Here is a 20,794-nt window from a genome sequence, read left to right as displayed (position 1 = left end):
TTAGGTCATCTCATTGATCTAAACTCTAAAAGGAAATAAATAGAAGAGTTCAACTTGCCTGGGGTGCATTCAGAAAATTGAAAAGCATTTTTCAAAACAATGATGTTTCACTCTGTTTAAAAAGGAAGACATTTAATTTAATTAGGACATCATAACATATGTGATGACTGGAAGTGTATACTTCCAGTCATCACATGTGGTTGTGAAACTTGGTTGCTAACAAAAGCACTGGCAAATAAACTAACAATAACTCAAAGAAAAATGGAGAGGTTGATGCTAGGCATCACATTAAAAGATAAGAAGCAAAACATCTGGATAAGAAGCCAGACTCACATCACTGATATCATACTTCATCTTCTCTCCCAGACAGACATCTATCCGGGAGAGAAAATGCGCGATGGACCACTATAGTAATGAACTGGATTCCAAAAGAAGGGAAACAAGGCCAAGGACATCCTAAAAGAAGGTGGAGTGATGAACTGTCAAAATTTGTTGGGAAAAATTGGTCAACCATTGCCAAGAACAGAGAAAGGTGGAAAGAATTGGAGGAGGCCTTCGTCCAGTAGTGGACAGAAAATGGCTAAAAAGAAGAAAGAAGAAAGTAGACATGAAAGAGAGAAATAGTGGAAATGATTTTGAAGCAGTGGGGGTGTGAGGTGGAGGTTGACAGGAGGAGATATTTAGTTGGATATTGCTAAAGGACAGGGAATGTGAGGGTGGTGATGAAGAAATGTATAAGCAACTTTAGTTAGTGAACAAGAGGAAGGTGATTATTATGGGTGATTTTAATTATGGTAGTATAGATTGAAATGAAGGATAGTATTTGAGAATAAGGAAAATGAATTTCTTGAGAGACATCTGTCTTAGGCAGTATGTAAAGAAGGTCACGTGAGGATCGAGAATTTTAGATCTGATCATTTCATTATAGTGAAGTGAAGTTTTGCACTTCTCTCCAGCTGGTAAGAGTGACATGAAGTGATTAACTGACTTCATATGGCTAGCCATATGAAGCTTTCTGTGAGGAAAGGACATTATTATTAACACCAGACCTCCATGGAGTCAAAAGACGCATCACAAGAGGCAAACACTGTTACACAAAGCTCATCAAACCATGCTTTAAACTCATTCAATGTATATCTGCATTCACCACATTATCAGGGCAACGCATTCCATCACCAACCACTCTCCATCCAAAGAACCTACTCCTTAAGTTCCTTTGTAATTCCACATATATGTGTCATTACAAAAAGCTAGTGATTATGAAAAGCTTAGGACAAAGCTTGGAGCTATAGCATAGATGAGGACTTGAGCAAAAAAGAAATAAATGCTGCTTGGGAACAGACAAAGAAATACTTAACAGCATCAATGTGTGAACGTATTCCAAAGGTCAAAAGGCTGAATAAGGTAGGTATCAAATGGATGAATGAGGGAATTAAGCATGAAATACGGAAGAAGAAGGCACTTTGGAGGCAGCCTAAAATGAATAATGGTAATAAGGCAAATCAGACCAAGAAAATACTCACGAATTTTTTCAATATGTAACAAGTAGAAAGAAGAATGATGATGGCAAGATGATGTTACGGATGAAATTAGAAGATTAGTAACTGCTTCAGAGGGCATAGTCAAGATATTCAGTGAGCTGTTCATTAGGGTGTTTCTTCCTCAGTGTGAAATCAGCTCAAGCGTAGACAAATAAATTAAAGAATATTTAATGATAAGTGAGCAAGAGATATGAGAAATTAAGTAAGCTAGGTTAATTAGGCAATAGAACCTGATGACATATCATCACATGTCTTAAGAGAATATTAAAGGGAGTTATCATCACCTTTCCCTACCTGCTTTTGCAAGACTCTTGTCTTGCAAAAGCACAAGTCCCAACGAAGTGGAAGGAAGGTAAAATTATTTTACTTCATAAAAGCAGTGATAAGGCTAATGCTACAAATATAGGTCAATTTCTATATATATAAACTTGTAGTAAATGTACTGGAGAGGTGGATGAGAGCTAGGATGCAAAAGTAGTTTGAAAACAGTGGCATTCTTTGTGCTTGCCAACATGGGTTTGCTAAAGAAAGGTCATGTTTTACCAACTTGCTTATGTACTATAACAAGGTGATGAATGTATGGGACAAGAGAGAAGCATATACTTTGGTATACTTAAATTTTGCAAAGACTTTTGATAGATGGCCACACCACAAGTTGGTAACTAAACTGGAGCAGATAGGACTGGATGCTAGATTAGTGAGTTAGATAGAAAACTGGCTCTCAGGCTGAAAACACTGATAGGTGGCGCCTGTGAATAAGTTTCGTTAAACTTGTGCACCCAAATTTTATCGTATTTGCAAGTATTTTTTTTGTGCAAAATAACCAGTAAATGGAAAACAGAGGGTACTAAGGAACCAATTACTTCTACACAACTCGTAAGTACCCATAGTCCTTCATATCAGTTATTTTTACAATTAAAAAAACAGTCACGTGAAAGCTCCCACTATGCCTACCGTGCTAAGTAAAGATGGCGGCAACAAAGACCAACGATGAAAGATTATTTCGAGTCCCATCAGCATAGCGCAGCTGATAGTCAACAAACCAAAAGATAATACGAAGTGCCGCAGTTGCAAATCTGAAATTACCGAAAGAAAAAAAGGTATATTGTGCAATTTCTGTTGCAACTGGCTACATATTTCCTGCGCGAAATAGATGAATCGGAGCTCAAACTTTTTATCGAACTGAACCAGCCTTTTTTCTGTTTGATGTGCCTTCCTTCTGTTAAACAGCTGCTGAACCTAGGCAAACGAGTTGAAAATCTTGAACAACACCTTAATAACACAATCGATACTTTCTCGCCCATGCCCCACAGACCCTTACATATCCACTACACTGACAACCATGGTCTCAACTCCAACCTTAATAGTGTCCACTATCATCTACAGTCAACCAAACCCCACCTATTCTTCATAACAGAAACTCAAATTTCACCTTCCCCCAGCACTATCCAATCTATACACTATTTAACTCCTTTCAACCCAAGGGCGGTGTGTGCGCATATATCCGCTCTGACATACCCTGCTGGAGAGCACCTAACCTAGAATCGCCCAACTTTGACCTTCTTTGATTAAAAATATCCCTCCCCACTCAGTCAAATTCATCTGCTGTCTCTATCGCTCTCCTAATACCACCAACCACTCCGAGCTCTTTAATTTCCTCTCCTCAAAAGTTGATTTTCTCCAGTCCTACTCTCCCAATAGTGAAATCATCCTCCTAGGTGATTTTAATGTCCATGACACCAACTGGCTTTCCTCTTCCAGTTGTACAGATCCTGCAGGCAGAGACACTGAAATATTTGCCACCACCAATGACCTTACACAAATTGTTCACAAGCCAACCAGAATACCAGATAACCCAAATCACTCCCCCAAATACCACAGATCTCTTCCTTATCAATGACCCTTCCAAATATACAGTGAATGTAGTAAGCCCCTGGGTAATTCTGACCACAACCTAGTGCTCATCTCCCACCCCATGCAACAACGCTTACACAGTCACACCTGCACAAGAGTAGTTTGGCATTATAACAGTGCCAAATGGGACAGCCTCCGAGACTACTATGCTTCATTCCAATGGTTGGACTATTGTTTGCAGTCTTCCAATCCAAACATATGCACCAAAGTAATCCTCACTGGCATGAAAACATATATTCCCCACACTTCTCTGAACTGCTGTCCCCTATCCAAATCCTGGTTCTCCAAAATATGTGCCAAGGCTTTATAAATGAAAAATCAGGCATACCACAACTGACTCAAATTAAGAACTCCATCCTCCTTCAGTGCATATACCGAAGCCCGAAACAAATACAAAAAAATTATCAATGATTCCAAAACAGAATTTGAACGGGCAAAAAGAAGGAAACTTGAAGCCTGTCCTAGCGGCAGCCATGCCTTTTGGTCTCTTGCCAAAGCAATTGGTTGCAACTTTTGCCCTACACTACTCCCACCCCTATCATACCGAGATGGCTCAATTGCAACGTCACCCACAGAAAAAGCTAATCTCCTGGCTTCACACTTTGCCTCCAATGCACACATAACTGACAATGGCAAATGCCCCCCCCCCCCCAGTCATTCCAACTGCCCAATATACAATGCCCCCTGTATCCTTTTGCCAGAAAGAGATCATAAACCTTTTGTCAAAATTAGACACAAAAAAAGCTCCTGGCTGATGGCATTTTCTCCAATTGTCCTGAAGGTCTGTGCAGCAGAACTGACTCCTATCTTATGCCATCTGTACACACTCTCTTGCTCCACTGGTATATATATCCCAAAGCCTGGAAATTGGCCTATATTTAACCCATTCCCAAAAAGGGTGACAAATCGCTGCTATCTAACTACCACCCTACCTCAATCGTATTTAAAGTGATAGAGAAAACCATCAATTCTCAACTCCTACTCTATCTTGAAGGTACCCAGCTAATAAGCGACCACCAGTACGGATTCTGTCGATGCCGATCAACAGGTAACCTGCTCTCATATATCACCCATCTCTGGACATATGCCATGGAAAAATTTGCGAATCCCGAGTAGTTCCACTTGATATCTTTAAAGCCTTTGACCGGGTCTGGCACAATGGCTTATTAAGCAAACTTCCATCATGGACTGTCTCAGGACTTTTGCAGATGGATTGCCAGCTTTCTGTCTGGATGCACTATGTGTGATGGTAGATGGCTCCCTATCCTCCCACCATCCAACTAATGCCGAGGTCCCACAAGGTTCAATTCTCTCACCGACCCTCTTCTTTCTGTACATCAATGACCTACTTCAGTTGACCTCCAACCCAATGCACAGTTTTGCAGATGACAGCACATTGCACTCCTCACTTTCATTTGATAAACTTTACCCTACACAACTCACTTCAACCCACAGAATATCAACCACAACTTCCCTTAATTCGGACCTCCAAGACATCCTCCGATGGGGCTCAGATAACCTTGTCAACTTCAACGCTAGTAAAACCCAGTTCTGTCTTATTTCCCACAAAAAAGAACCACTTTCCTCCAGCATTATTTTTGATAACACTCAAATTCCCAGACAAGATGAAATCTCTCTTCTTGGAATTACCATGACATCAGGCCTCTCCTGGCATAAACACATCACAACCAATGCATCCTCAGCTTCCAAAAAACTAGGCTTTCTCTTTCGCTCAAGATGTTACTTCACTTCAAAACAGCTGTTAACCTTATACAAATCACAAATCCACCCAGCTATCGAATACTGTTCTCACATTTGGAGTGGAGCTCCTAAAAGCTCCCTCAAAATGCTTGACTCAATACAGAGGAAAGCAATTAGACTGATAAATGATCCATCTCTTACCAACTCACTCTCCCCACTTTGACATAGATGTTTAGTCTCTGCAATTTGTATATTTTCTAAATATTTTCATGGAAAAGGTTCAGCTGAAACAGCATCAATAATTCCCCCACTCCATACTAAACCCATTAGAACACGTACAGTCACCATCCAACATCCCTTCACAGTACATCTTGAAACCCACAGAACAAGTTTCTTTTCTCCTCCTTCATCCCTGCTACTGCTGAACTGTGGAACAGTCTTCCTCCTGATGTATTTCCGAAGGAATACAATATACAGACTTTTAAATCAAATGTCAACAAGTTTCTCCTTTCCCATCCCACTACTCGTATACAGTACAAAGTACTATAGGTTGACCAGCCAACTTCTCATACATGGGCCCAACATAAAAAAAAAAAAAAAAGTATCAGTAAGCAGGGCATGAGGTGCAGTATCCCAGAAGGGGAATGTCATCACTAGTGGTGTGCCACAGGGGGTATGTTTTAAAGCTATTGTTATTTAATTAGCATATTAATGATATTAGGATGGGTTTAACTGGCAATATACAACTGATTTGCAAATAATGTAAAACTGGAGAGAGAGTGATGAGGATTCAAGTAAATGTTGTGTCCTTACAGAAGACTTAAATAGATTATGAGTGGGAAACAGTATGGAATTGTCAGTTCAATGTTGCAAAGTGTAAGGTTCTGAAATTTGGTAGGCAACAATGGGATGCAAAGTATACACTAGGTGGGGAAATTTTGGAAGAAGTTGATGAGACAAGCAATGTTGGATGGGTGGTGGACAAGGATCTGATGTTCAGAGGTTACACTGCACAAGTTGTGAAGTCATCACATTAAATATGGCAATGATACAGAGGGGACCTTAATATGCAGAAATAAAGAGGTTCTAGTTCCACTGTATAAGGCCTTAATCAGGCCTTGTATGATTTATTGTATGATGGGTTTTGTGTGTAACGTGTGTGTGTGTGTGTGCCTCCGGTGATGAGTCTTTTGACTCCATAGAGGTCTGGTGTTAATAATAATAATAATATATAATCCCTTCTATATTAATATTGTGAAATTATGGAATTTGCTATTTCGTGCAGATTCTATATTAATTCCATATAGGATATGTGATGAGTCCTTGTTGATGTCACATAATAATAATAATAAAATTCCTTTACCAACTTAAAACATCTCTATCACATCACTTCTTTTCTATTTATGTAATATATTCTACAGTTTACCTCTTCTCAACCTCTACTCATAACAATCATTCCAAAATTCTGATATTTTGTTAGTCACCTGTGTCTGGACTTTCCAGAGTTTCTTCATCACAGTGGAAACCAGATGACCAAATCTGTGCAATGGTCCATGTATGGTCTACAACATCATATACTATAGTAAAACCACCTCCTCACTTCTATATGTCATTAACTCTAATCTCACAATTACAGTTCTCACTCCACAATAGTTGCAATTCTTTAAAGTTTTAGGTAATTAAAGCTTTGAAACATGCCAAGTTCTTCATTCCTTGTTGCTTTCAATGTGGAGTTGTTTATAATTACAGAAGAGAAACTAAGTGTATGGGAGAATATAATTACAGGACAGTGACCCATTAGTGTTTATCAGCAACTACAAACTATGATCATTCAAGAAGAACATAAATAATTTATACTTTCATGGATCAGACTGGTACTAAAAAAAAGAAAAGAAAGAAATATGTAAAGTTAACTTTTCACACTTTAAAAAACACTTACCTGTTGTTATATCATGGTCAATTACATTATTGCGTCCATCAGTTTTATTGACAACAGTTACTGTGGCACCTACAATAGGATGACCTGTTTCTGCATCACTCACAATACCTTTGATACCAATGTGGGACTAACAAACAGCCAAGAAAATAAATAAGTAAAAAAAAAAAAATATATATATATATATATATATATATACACACACACATATATATACATATATACTACTAATATAAAAGATGCTTATAGAAATATAACTTCAAATTTAAATTCACATTCAAGGAGAATAATTATCATCATCATCAAATTCCTGCCATGTACCCTCAAAGGGTGTAAAGGATATGATAGTACTACATGAAAAATTTACATCATTACTAACTTCTTATATACAATTTTCCTCCAAATCAGTCTGTTACTTGTCAAGAACTCCAACATTATCAGATCTTATATTTCTATCGTCCAAGGCACTTTGTACCGTATCAATCCACCTATATCTTGGTCTTCCTCTGGGTCGTTTTCCTGCCAACCTGGAAGTTTTGCTAATCTTTCCTCATCCATTCTGTTTAAGTGACCATATCACCTGAGATTAGCTCTGCAAATGCATTCCTGGATGCTGACAATGTCAAGTTCTTTCCTAATATTCTTGTTTTTAATATGATATTGCCATTGATGCTATCTGAATAATTATTATAATTAGTAAAATTTCCAGTTTAACCTCCTTACTGGCTGGGGGGGGGATGAAATAGTGAGACCAAATTGCACTTCTTATCCATGTTATTCAACAGGTGTCACAGAATTGTATCCAGATTTAGCTGGACATCTATAGACATCATGGCCGGTTGCGGGGGGGGGTGTTAATGCCCCAACGATGTGAAGAAGAATCAAAGATTTTATTCAACTTAGAACCCTGCCAGTTTTGTGTGTCAACAGACACATTTATTATTATTAATACCTGACCTCCATGGAGTCTTAAGGACTCATCATGGGAGGTCTATACTCTCCAATGCCAAAAGCTCATTGAACTGTCTTTAACCCATTCACATATTTGCACTCCCCACACTTTCAAGTAATGCATTGCACTCACCAAGTACTCTCCATGCAAAGAACCTGCTTCTCACTCTCCTGCTCACACCCTCCTTATACAGCTTCCATGGATGGCTTCTAGTTCTACCTCTGCCCTCTATTCTATGAAATATCTTCACATTAATCTGGTAACAATCCCTCACTAATTTATATGTCTCAATCATATCCTCTTCTATTCACAAGGCTCTGTAAATTGCATTCCCTCAATCTCTTCTTGAATCTGACATTCCAGAAACCTGATAATAACTTAATAAACCTTCTCTGGACCTACTACAATACATCCCTCATCTACCTGAAAATCAGCTGACCAAATCTGTGCACAGTAGTCTATATGTGGCCTAATCAAAGCCTTATACAAGAGAACCATATCCTCTTTGCTTCTGCATGTCAATATCCTCCTAATTATTGCTATAATCCATTGTTATGCCCTTACAATTTTAGCAATGTGAACCTAAATATACCACACTGCAACAGCAACAATCCAACTTCACGAGTAACAATAAAATATCAGTCGAAAAAGGTTTTTGCAAATGCTCCAGAAGACCTTAATATAATAATAGAAGACCTATATCATGAAAGTAAGAAAAGTTGGTCTAAAAATAAACAGAGAAAAAACTAAAACTAAAATCATGTTTAATCATTTTGTAACACCAAAAACCATAATAATAGAAAACAATTTCTTGGAAAGAGTCTCTTCATATACATACTTAGGTCATCTCATTGATCTAAACTGTAGACTCCCCAAAGGAAATAAATAGAAGAGTTCAACTTGTCTGGAGTGCATTCAGAAAATTGAAAAGCATTTTTCAAAACAATGATGTCCCACTCTGTTTAAAAAGGGAGACATTTAACCAGTGTATACTTCCAGTCATCACATACGGTTGTGAAACTTGATCTCTAATAAAAGCACTGGCAAATAAACTAGCAACAACTCAAAGAAACACGGAGCAGTTGATGCTAGGCATCACATTAAAAAATAGAAGCAAAACACTTGGATAAGAAGCCAGACTCATATCACTGACATCATTCTCACCACAAGTGACTAAAGTGGAAATGAGCCGGACATCTATCCAGAAGAGAAGATGAGTGATGGACCACCTTACTAATGAACTGGATTCCAAAAGAAGGGAAACGAGGCCGAGAAAGTCCTAAAAGAAGGTGGAGTGATGAATTGTCAAATTTTGTTGGGAAAAATTGGTAAATCCTTGACAAGAACAGAAAAATGTGGAAGGAAATGGAGGAGGCCTTCGTCCAGCAGTGGACAGAAAAATGGCTGAAAAGAAGAACCCTAAACTTCAGGTCTGTTTACCATCACTCCCAGAGCTCTCATCTCTTCCGACTCCCCCCAAATTTCTCCATCAATTGTATACTCTGCATTTGAACCTTGCCTACCAAATTTCATGACTACGCACTTTGTAACATTAAATTGATAATTCCACTCATTTGTCCACTCACATAGTCTATTCACTCCTTCAAGGCTACAACATCTGTTCTACTTCTCATAGCTCTTCCCAACTTTGCTTCATTGGCAAAAAGCTCCACATTTCCAGTTAAGCCAGTCCCAGTGTCATTAATGTATAAATTAAAGAATAATAGTCCCAAAACAGATCCCTGCAGCCTTCTAATTTTGGGACACCACTCCTCCATATACAACCAGCTGATATCTGTCTGACAACTAATCAGTTATCCAACTTACTAGTATGTTATCTAATCCCATCATTCCAGTCTAGGTACTAGCATGTCATGTGGCAGTCTAACAAAGGCCTTTGAAAAATCCAAATACACCACTGTACATGCATCTCCTTTATCGAGTGAATTTATCCATCCTTTGTTCACTAATCCAAGTTGTTTATGCATTTCTTCATCACTACCCTCCACATTCCCAGGCATATAGCAATATCCAACTAAATATGTCTTCCTGTCAATCTCCACGTTACACCATGCTGTCTCATAACCATTTCCGCTATGATTCTCTCTTTCATGTCTACCTTATGTGGAAATAATTTCCCTGCTAACATCAGCAGCACTCTCCCCCCCCCTCTCTTCTCCTCCTTGTGAAAAATACTGTATGCTTCCATTTTTATTCCTGGTGGAATATCATCTTCATTCAACCATGTTTCACTTATTCCAATGATTTTGGATGAATAAACTCGATCAGTGAAACCATTTCATCTCCCTTATTTCTAATATTTCTGGCATTTGTAAACAAACACAATAATTCATTTTTAGGTCTATAACCAGTCCTATCCAAGCTACTTGTTTGTTGTGATTTCCCCACTACACCTGCCCAAACACCACTTACATCTGCTCAGTCTCAACTTCCCCATAGACATCACAATATACTCCATCTTCATACACACATTCACTACCACTTTCAACATCTACTCTCCCTATGCCAAAAGGAAATGTCTCCCTGTCCATCCAGGCTCTCCTCCCCCATTTCCCTGTTTCTCTTGCATTCCTGTTCTCTCTTCATCTCTCATACTACTACTACTACTACTACTGTTTTTACTGCCAAGCACCTCTTCAGTACCACTCTCCTGATTTTTCACTTTATCTCTTGCTCTCTTGTATGCATCACACACCATATTTCCATTTAGCAATACTTTCTCCAGTGCAATTACTCCAAAGCCATTCAAATGCAGCCCATCACACCTATATAATTTCATTCTTCCCTCAAACACATGCCATACATACACAATCTGTACTCCCTTCTCCTGACACAGCTCCTCTAGAATATATTCATGATTTTGGCTCTCCATCTCAACTCATCATTGTCATATCTTGGCAGCACACTGACAACCTTTCCCACTACAATGTTATCTTTAACTATTCTCAATAACTTCCTGATGTTTACCCTCACATGCTCCTTATGTCCACTTAGATCATTTGTCCCCCCACAACCACCACTAATTCTCTTGCTCGTTTCTTTCTCATATCCAATTTTGCAAGTTTAACCAGTTTATTCAAATTAAGATAGATACAGGAATCTGAAAGCTATGAATGTAGTGTGGCTGCAGTGGATTATTCTTTATTCTGGTATAGAATGCTGTGGCAGATAATAAACAGAGGTGAGGTGATACAATTGACATGTATAAGAATGGTAAAAGGATTTTAAAAGGAGAAGGTAGGTAAAATCTTTCAGTATGTGGTAGGGGAGAATAGATCAAAGAGTCATTGCAGAAGTCCACATGAATACATTTCAAGAGTGTGAGAGCCAGGTTTTGCACTTGGAAAATGAAAGGAATGTGGTGCCAGTGGAAGTGATGAGTATATCAACTGTAAATGAATTTAAGATAAGGTACAACATGTGGTGTGTGAGCACAGTAGGCCTTGCAAGACGAGTCCCATGATTCTCCAGCAGCTTTCACTGAAACTGTTACAGATTCTGACTTCTTGGCACAGGCACATCCAACCTGATTCCCTGGCTTATAAACTTTCCTTTCATATTCAAACAGGAAAGTTTATAAGCCAGGTGACTAAATTTGAACACAATAGTAAAAGTGTGGTCTGATGGTCTGACCAGTGCTTTATACAGTGGCACAATCACTTCATTATCCCTAAATATTAGAGTACTTCTTATCATAGCAGCACTACAACGTGCAGTCTTTGCAATTTGTCCTCTAAACTTCAATCTATTGTCAACTATCACTCCCAAATCTCGAATCTCCCCTAATTCCTGCAGTATGGCTCCATCAATATAATATACAGCCTTATACTTCTGCACCTCAAACTGCAGAAGTATAACTTTGCACTTATTAATATTAAAAGAACCCCCCCACCCCTCCATCCAAGTCAAAAGTCTAAATCTTCCTGAAAGGAATTAACATCAGCAGTGCTAATTATAACTCTCCTCAACTTTGCATCATCAGCAAACAACTGAATATCCCCAGTCAGTCCACATGATATATCATTTGTTAAAGAGCAGGGGCACACCACTGGTTACTCTCCTTTTTTTGAGACACTGCTTCTTCATACACAATGCTGGTATTGCTTGAAGAGCCAATCTCTGATCCATCTAACCAATATACTATCTATTCTCATCCTCTGCAGCTTGTACACCAAGTTTGTACTTATCATGTGGTAATTATGGGAGGAGTTATACTGGAGAAAGTAGGGGAGACAAGAGATCTTGGGTTGCTGATTGATAGAAATCTGAAATTTAGGGGACATATTGCAAAGGTGGTGAAGGTAACACAGAGGATTGCTGCAATAATGAGAAGGACGCTGACCTGCAGAGATAAAACGTTATCATTCCGTTGTATAAGACCCTAATCAGACCACACTTAGACTATTGTTTTCAGATTTGGTCCCCATGATTTGAAGGGGATAAATTGACTGTGGAAAGGTATAGAGGTGGATAACAAAGATGGTTTCAGGACTGTACAATGATAGCTATGAGGATCGGCTGAAGGAATGTGGACTGCAGAGTTTGGCAGATAGAAGGAGAGGTGATATGATTGAGACTTTTAAACTGTTGAGAGGTGGTTACAGGGTTGACACTGGGGAGTTCTTTCGCTTGGTTGAACAGCGGGAAGGAGGGATGACAAGAGGCCATCCCTGGAAGTTACGAAAGAAATCTGTGAGCCAGAGGGTGAGGAGTGGTTTCTTTGCATATAGGGTGGTTGAACTATGGAATGCATTGCCTGATGGAGTGGTGAGAACGAGAACGGTCAATGAGTTTAAGGAGTGGTATGATAGACTTTTTGTTTCTTAGGAAGGACTTCCCACGATGAGTCTTTTGACTCCATGGAGGCCTGAATAATAATAATAATAATAATAATAATAAAAATCTATCAAATGCTTTCGCAAAGGTCACGAATATCACTCTATGTGATTCTCCCTTATGTAACACACTTGTTACCCTATCATAAAATGCAAGTCAATTGCTAAAACACAACCGACCCTTTACAAATCCATGCTGATCATCATAAAAAATGCTATGTCCATCAACCTTATCCTCTATTCTATTCCTAACCAATCTTTCCAACACTTGACCAGCTGCAGTTATACAGGCTGGTCTATAATTGGAACTTCTATTCTAGAACCATGCTTGCAGAGTGGTACTATTTTGCCTTCTTTCCAATCCTTAGGAACCCTACCTGTACAAGACTTTCATTCTTCTTCTTCTTCTTCTTCTTCTGCAGCTTCTCCCACTTAAGTGGGGTCACTGTTTGTTATGAGTCTCCTCCACACCTTCCTGTCTTGGGCTGTCACCACATCCAAGTTCTTCATCTTCAAGTCCTCTTCTACCAGCTCCCTCCATCTCTTCTTTGGCCGCCCACGCTTCCGCCCTCCTTGCACATCCATCTGCATGACCCTTCTTCCCACATATTCGTCCTCCCTCCTCATCACATGACCAAACCATCTCAACCTTGCCTCCTGTATTTTCGCTCCTAAGTTCGTAACTTTCACTGTTCCCCTGACATAGTCATTTCTCAGATGATCCTTTCTGGTCACACCGCACATCCACCTAAGCATTCTCATCTCTGCTACTTCCATCCTGCTGATGTTATTTTTCCTCAGGGCCACAGTTTCTATAGCATATGTCATAGCTGGCCTCACTACTGTCCTATAAATTTTGCCTTTCAGATTGATCGGCACCCTCTTATCACATAACACTCCAGCCATCTCCCTCCAGTTCCTCCAACCTGCTTGTATCCTGCATCCCACTTCCTTCTCACCTCCTCCATCTTCTTCCACTGTCGAACCTAAGTATCTAAAGTCTCTCACCTTCCTGATGACATTTCCTTCCAGCTCCAGGTCTGCCTCCTGGCCACCGCCCACTGTGCAACACATATAACTTCTGCTCAGTCTCATACCTCTCTCTTCCAGTACTTTTCTCCATCTTTCCAGTTTAGTTTCCGCTTCTTCTCTTGTATCTACACACAGCAAGATGTCATCTGCATACAACATTGTCCAAGGTGCATCTTCTCTCACCTCCTCTGTTACCACCTCCATCACAATATTAAACAGAAACGGACTTAATGCTGACCCTTGATGCAAGCCAACTGTTACTTGAAAACTTTCTGTCTGTCCCAAACAGGTCCGAACACTTGTCTTCACATTTCTGTACATTTCCTGCAACAACCTGACATATTTCTCCGGCACCTTCTTCTCCCTCAGACACCTCCAGACTTCTTGCCTTGGCACTCTATCGTATGCTTTCTCCAGATCAATAAATACCAGATGTAGCTCCCTTTGTTTCTCTCGATATTTTTCCATCATTTGTCGTAACCCAAAGATAGCATCTGTTGTTGATCTACCAGGCATGAAGCCAAATTGTTCCTTTGCAATCTCCACCTCCTCCCTCAATCTACCATCAAGAACCCTTTCTAGGATCTTCATTGTGTGGGACATCAACTTTATTCCTCTGTAATTTTTACAGTCTTGTGCATCCCCTTTACCCTTGTAGATGGGAACAAGAGTACTCTCCCTCCATTCCTCGGGTATATTTTCCTGTTGGCAAACTTTCATGAACAGGTCCCACAGCAGGTCAATTCCCTCTTCCCCCAGTGCCTTCCATGCCTCCACTGGAATTCTGTCGGGGCCCACCGCTTTTCCATTCCTCATCCTCTTCATGGCCTCCGTCACTTCCATTCTACTGATGTTCTGCACCATCCCCTCAGAAGGCTGCCCATCTCCTCTGTGAGTCCTTGCATTTTCCTCATTCAGAAGTTCCTCAAAGTATATTTTCCATCTGTTTCTTATGTCCACATCCCTCCATAATACTCTTCCTTCAGCATCTTTGATCTGCCTCACATGTAAGATGTCCTTAGCTGCTTTATTTCTACATTTCGCTAGTTGGTAAATTTTTCTCTGTCCTTCCTTTGTTTCTAATTGATCATACAGATCTTGATATGCCATGGCCTTCGCCTGTGCCACAACTCTCTTAGCTTCTTGCTTTCTCTCTTTGTACACCTCTCTGTCCTCTTCCACTCTTGACTCATCCCACTTCTGCTTTGCCTTCCTCTTAGCTGTCACTGCCACTTGTACATCATTTATTCCACCACCAACCCTCCTTCTGCTCTCTAATCTTTCCAGATGTCTCACCAAGCACCTCGATTGCACAGCTCAGGATTACTTTTGAATTATGTTTCCACCAATCTTGTACACTTTCCAGTCCATCCGAAATCCTCTCTAACACTCTCTCCCTAAAACGATTCCTCACACTCTCTTCTTTTAAGCGAAACCACTTAATTGTCTTCATCCCATGGCAACCAGAAGTTCTTATCTTCGATCTTAATTTAAAGTCTGCGCACAGCAGTCGGTGTTGTTGTGCTACTTGATCTGTTGGAATTACCTTACAATTTGTCACAACCTTAAGATGTTTTCTTCTAGTCAAAATGTAGTCAATTTGTGAGCTGTTGTTACCACTTCTAAATGTTATCAAATGTTCTTCCCTCTTGAAGAAAAACGAGTTCACAATTGCCAGATCAAACGCTACTGCAAAGTCCACAACCCTCTCTCCTTCCTGGTTCATCATTCCCACTCCGTGGCCACCATGCACCCTTTCACAGTCTCTATTCTGTCTTCCTATGTGCCCGTTCAAGTCTCCTCCGACAATCACCATCTCATTTTCTTCCAATTCCCTCATTTCTTCATCTAACACGTTCCAGAACTCATCTTTTTCCTCTGCTGTACAACCAACTTGCGGGGCATATACACATAATACGACCACCCGCTCTTCTCCAAGACCCAATTTCATTCGCATGATCCTGTCGTTCCTTCTACCCACGTCCAGTACTTCACCCTTCATTCTGCCACACACCACAATTCCTACACCATTTCTTCCCTCGTTATTCGCTACAGAGTAGAACAATTTATATCCATCTCCCAGTTCCTTTGCCTTTCCCCCTTTCCACCTTGTCTCCTGCACATATAAAATGTCCAACTTCCTCTTCCTCATCATGTCTGCCACCTCTCTTCCCCTTCCAGTCATGCTTCCAACATTCAGTGTTCCCACTCGCAACATCCTCTCCACCTGCTGGGCTCGCTTCTTTAACCGCACCCGCCCTTGATGCGGTAGCCCTCGTCCACTTCTCACAGCTGTAGGGCGATGTGGCTGCGCGTCGCTTAAGGGGTACGCCCTAGCCCTTATATCATTTTCTCTTAGACTCATAATCATAGTTTGAGTTGGCACTGAAGTTTTACGACCGGATGCCCTTCCTGACATCAACCCTCGCATTTATCCGGGCTTGGGACCGGCACCTATTGAGGCTAGCTTGCCTCCTTCGGTGGCTGCATAAGACGAAATGACTTAGCAAGATAGGAAAGACTCACCCCTAGCCCTCGAATACTCTAATAGCATCAGGGGGAAGGAGCAAGGAGAGGAGAAAGAAGCAAAGAAAGAAGAGGAGGGACCAGTCTACAGAATAATATAACAGATATATATTACATGAAGTAAGGTATGGTCCAGCATCAGGTACCTCGGGTTTGCCATGCCCGTACTCACTAAAGTGAGCCCTTGAGTTCTGTGCAAGACTTTCATTAATATTATTAATAATGATGGTATACAAATTATTATTAAATTAAAAGTTATTAATAAAATAAATTAAAATTGATTAAAATTATGATCAAAATGATCAAAAATCAAAAATAATGATAAAATCAGAAAGTTATAATAATAATATTAATAATTATTGTTGTTGTTGTATATTGTATAACAACAACTGTATAAAGTAAAGAGTGGAGATTAACATCTCAATTTTGATATCAAGTTTAATACTACTTTCCTTCATAATGTGATCCATATAGATAACGAATAACAGAGGGGATAATGTACATCCATGTCTGACATTAGATAATAATAGAGAGAGACCACCAGGGAATCAGAAACTCATTCTTCAATGAGTCCCTGAAAATAACAAATTAATTTAAATTATAGCTAAAAAAGCATATAGATAGGGTTCATTTCTGCTAAAACTAAAACATCAGAACAAATAATTTGTTTTTTGTTCTGACTTATTAAAGAACAAATCTTCCACCACCACCCCTCCTCTAGATCTGCCTGTTATTCAAGCAACAAAACTACTTTTTACCATCAACTTCACATTTCATAATACTGTTTGAAGCTGCTTTCAAGAACCCTTCACAATTACCATCTCTGTAGTGCTGCATGTATTCTCCCTTCACTGAAAGCTTGACGTGTTAGGTTGCCACTCAGAAAGAACTGTCACCTCATTCAAAATTACATCCTCAGATTCTACTACAATTAAATGAAAATTCTCAATTCTCTTATTCCCTCTATCACTGTCTATGGTAGTTATTATCAGAAATCATATTTATTTTATTTTATCCAATACTTTATAAAGTTTTAAAGGATTTAACTGGGAATACTTTTCTGGAGATTAAACTTTTTTTTCTTTTTCTTTTATACACTTCAGACCATCAATAAGCAATGATAGTATCATAATACGTGATGAAAATCAGGAAGAACCATTTAACCAAAACTGCATAATAGTTTCTTACTGTTCAGTGTCTTATTATTATTATTGCTATTATTATTCATGCTTCCATGGAGTCAAAAGACTCATCGCAGGAGGTCCCTCCTAGAAAACACAAAGTCTATCGTACCATTCCTTGATCTCACTGACTGTTCTCGCTCTCACCACTCCATCAGGCAATGCATTTCACGGTTCAACCACCTCCACGCAAAGAAACCACTCCTCACCCTATTGCTCACAGCTTCCTTTGTAACATACAGGGATGACTCCCTTGTCATCATTCCTTTCTGCTGTTCAACCAAGCGAAAGAAATCCCCAGTATCAACCCTGTAACCACCTCTCAACAGTTTAAAAGTCTCAATCATATCACCTCTCCTTCTTCTATCTACCAAACAAACGCTACAGTCCACATTCTCTCAGCCAATCCTCATAACTAACATTGTACAGTCCTGAAACCATCTTTGTTATCCACCTCTATACCTTTCCACAGTCAATTTACCCCCTTCAAATCATGGGGACCAAATCTGAGAACAATAGTCTAAGTGTGGTCTGATCAGGGTCTTATACAACTGAATGATAACTTTTATCTCTGCAGGTCAGCATCCTTCTCAGTATTGCAGCAATCCTCTGTGTTCCCTTCACCACCTTTACAATATGTCCCCTGAATTTCAGGTTTCTATCAATCATCAACCCCAAGCTCTTGTCTCCCCTACTTCCTCCAGTACAACTCCTCCAATAGAGTATGAAGTGTCCCAAACCTCAAGACCTTACATTTTGCTGCATTAAACCGACATCCCCATTCATTTGCCCATCTGTCTAGTTTATTCAAATCCTCTTGCAGGGCTACCACATCTGCACTATTACTAATAACCCTTCCCAGCTTCACATCATCCACAAACAACTGAATATCCTCCTGCAATCCACTGGCAATATCATTGATATAAAGGTTAAACAATATAGGTCGCAGTACGGAGCCCTGTGGGACCCCACTTGTAACTCTTAAGAGCCAGTATACAATACATGAATTCTAAGTCTGACAAAGTTCTCAATGAATATTAATATGAAATGAAGTTCATATCAATATGACAAGAATATAAACATCAAGTTATATTCAACTGATTGAATATAAAACAAAGATAATATACATAGACATATATTCAAATAGATACTTATATACAAACATATAACTATAATACCTGCCACATATAATTGATTAGAGCATCACGGTTATTATCCCATTCTTTCTTTAACTCACTAGCAGGTGGATATTTATTGCATCCCAGCTCTAGTGTGATTTCAAAATCATTAGATCCAAGATAATTGAAATCCTGCATTCCTAAGATTAAAAAACATACATTCAATAATTCGCACTTTGTCAAACAGTTTCAAAAATATATATATTTATGATACTTTTCGAAAATACAGTGCAGCAACTAAGTGAGACTTTTTTGGGGGGGAGGAGAGAGATCTGACAATTAAGAATATAAGTATGGAAACACAAACCAAGACATGAGGTGGAAAAGAAACATGAGGCAATCAAAATGAAATTTATACACAAAAAAGAAATAATTATCTATAAAACAGTATGTGATAAAGAAGAATGAAGTTCTGAGAGTACTATATCAAGTGATAATATCAGAGAATTGTCCTTAACCAAGGTAACCACTTCTTCTCCAACTGGGGAGAGTGATTATGTAGTCTTGACTAAAGTATGACCAAGAATATGCACATATGCTTCTTAACCAATAAATGCAATTAATTTATTGTTTAGGAAAGAGTATGTGTGTGTGTGTGTGTGTGTGTGTATGTACAGAGAGAGAGAGCTACAGAGTTGGTAATTATGATAAATTTCAGGTGGTGCTTGGAATAGCTATGGTCAGAAACTACAAGAGTTTTCTATCTGTGATGCATGAGAAATGGTTGAACACCTGAGAGAAGCAGTATTAGATGGCATAACCCAGAGTTGGAAGAATAAATTAAATGGGAGATAATAAAGGGATGAGTAGTATTATTAAGAAAGAATAGTGAAAAATGTTATTATAAAAGAATATATGGAAAAATGTGATCAGCAAGTTCACAAAAAAGTACAAAGCACAGCAAGTGAAAAGCATGGTGAGGAAGACAAAATCAGACAAGACCAGAAGAAGATAAAATCGGATTAGACAAAATCAACAAGCCAAAGGAAATCCCAAAAAGTTCTTTGAGTTATCTTTGGCTTCTTTCATAATCATTCTTTCCTCTGTTTCTGTTTTAAGTTATATTAATTTTTTTTAAATTATTACAAGTGTCAACTTATGATAATGAATAATATCACTATGTAAGAATATGATTATGAAATACATCTTGTTATGACTGTGTATACATAATTATTTCTTTACTTGTAGAATACATGACTAATTCAATCTATGCTACCTCTCAGCTGTGACTCTTCCTCCTCAGATCATGACTCCTCCTTCCCTTTATTCAATCTTGTCCTGTTTCCTCCAGACCAAATTGATCCACATGTCCTGATCATCCCTTCTTTTTTTTGTTAGCCATCCTTGTACAGATCCATACACACCCATTCATTACTCCAGCTAGTGCCCATGCTCACAGTGCTGTATCTCCCTGTCCAGCCTATCCTTGTTACACTGTCCATGTGGCATGGCTATTTCCATTCTCTCTCTCTCTCTCTCTCTGTCCATTCACTACTATTCCTTAATTCATCCCCCTCATCCTACTTGTTTTCTCCTAATCTTTCATATTTCTTCTTCTCACATTTACCTTTAATAGTCTCTCTTTACTTTCTTCCACTGTTACAAGAGCTTCCCCTAATGGTTTCTCTAACCCATTCAAGTATGATCCTTCCCTTTTATACAGTTCCATTCTCAAATTCAAAAATTATATTTTATTCCTTTTATTCTCACACAGCACTGTCAATAAAGCATTCTTCACCTTTGCATGCAGTCTTAACTCATCACTATTTCACTGACCAACCAACTAACCTTTTTTTCAACTCCATTATCTTTCATGTTTTCAACAACAACATTCTGATATCCATCCTCACATTCTTCACCTGCCCTACAACTTACTACTAATTCTGCCACTTATTTATTCCTTATATCTAAAACTCCAACCTGCTCATCCTCCCTTCCTGAAAACAAACCTTTCACATCCTCTCATTCACCATACTC

At 39.1% G+C, this 20,794-nt stretch overlaps 1 protein-coding gene across 1 annotated transcript in view; it reads right to left on the bottom strand.

Moving 5' to 3' along the window:
- The window catches only part of LOC150110484 (carboxypeptidase N catalytic chain-like), a 157,557-nt gene that overhangs the window by 49,109 nt on the left and 87,654 nt on the right, over positions 1 to 20,794 (bottom strand). The window contains exons 6-7 of the mRNA XM_090399553.1: positions 18,818 to 18,957; positions 7,096 to 7,222 (exon numbers count right to left, since the gene is read on the bottom strand). Of these exons, the coding sequence (XP_090255679.1) occupies positions 7,096 to 7,222; positions 18,818 to 18,957 (267 nt within the window). The remainder of the gene's footprint in view (positions 1 to 7,095; positions 7,223 to 18,817; positions 18,958 to 20,794) is intronic.

The sequence above is a fragment of the Typopeltis vanoorti genome, chromosome 1, assembly GCF_054136105.1.
Source record: "Typopeltis vanoorti isolate ZY-2024b chromosome 1, IOZ_Tvanoo_1.0, whole genome shotgun sequence".
In the NCBI taxonomy this organism is placed as follows: Eukaryota; Metazoa; Arthropoda; class Arachnida; order Uropygi; family Thelyphonidae; genus Typopeltis; species Typopeltis vanoorti.
Note: the sequence above shows the minus strand (reverse complement) of the source record. Positions and strands in the feature narration are given on the sequence as shown.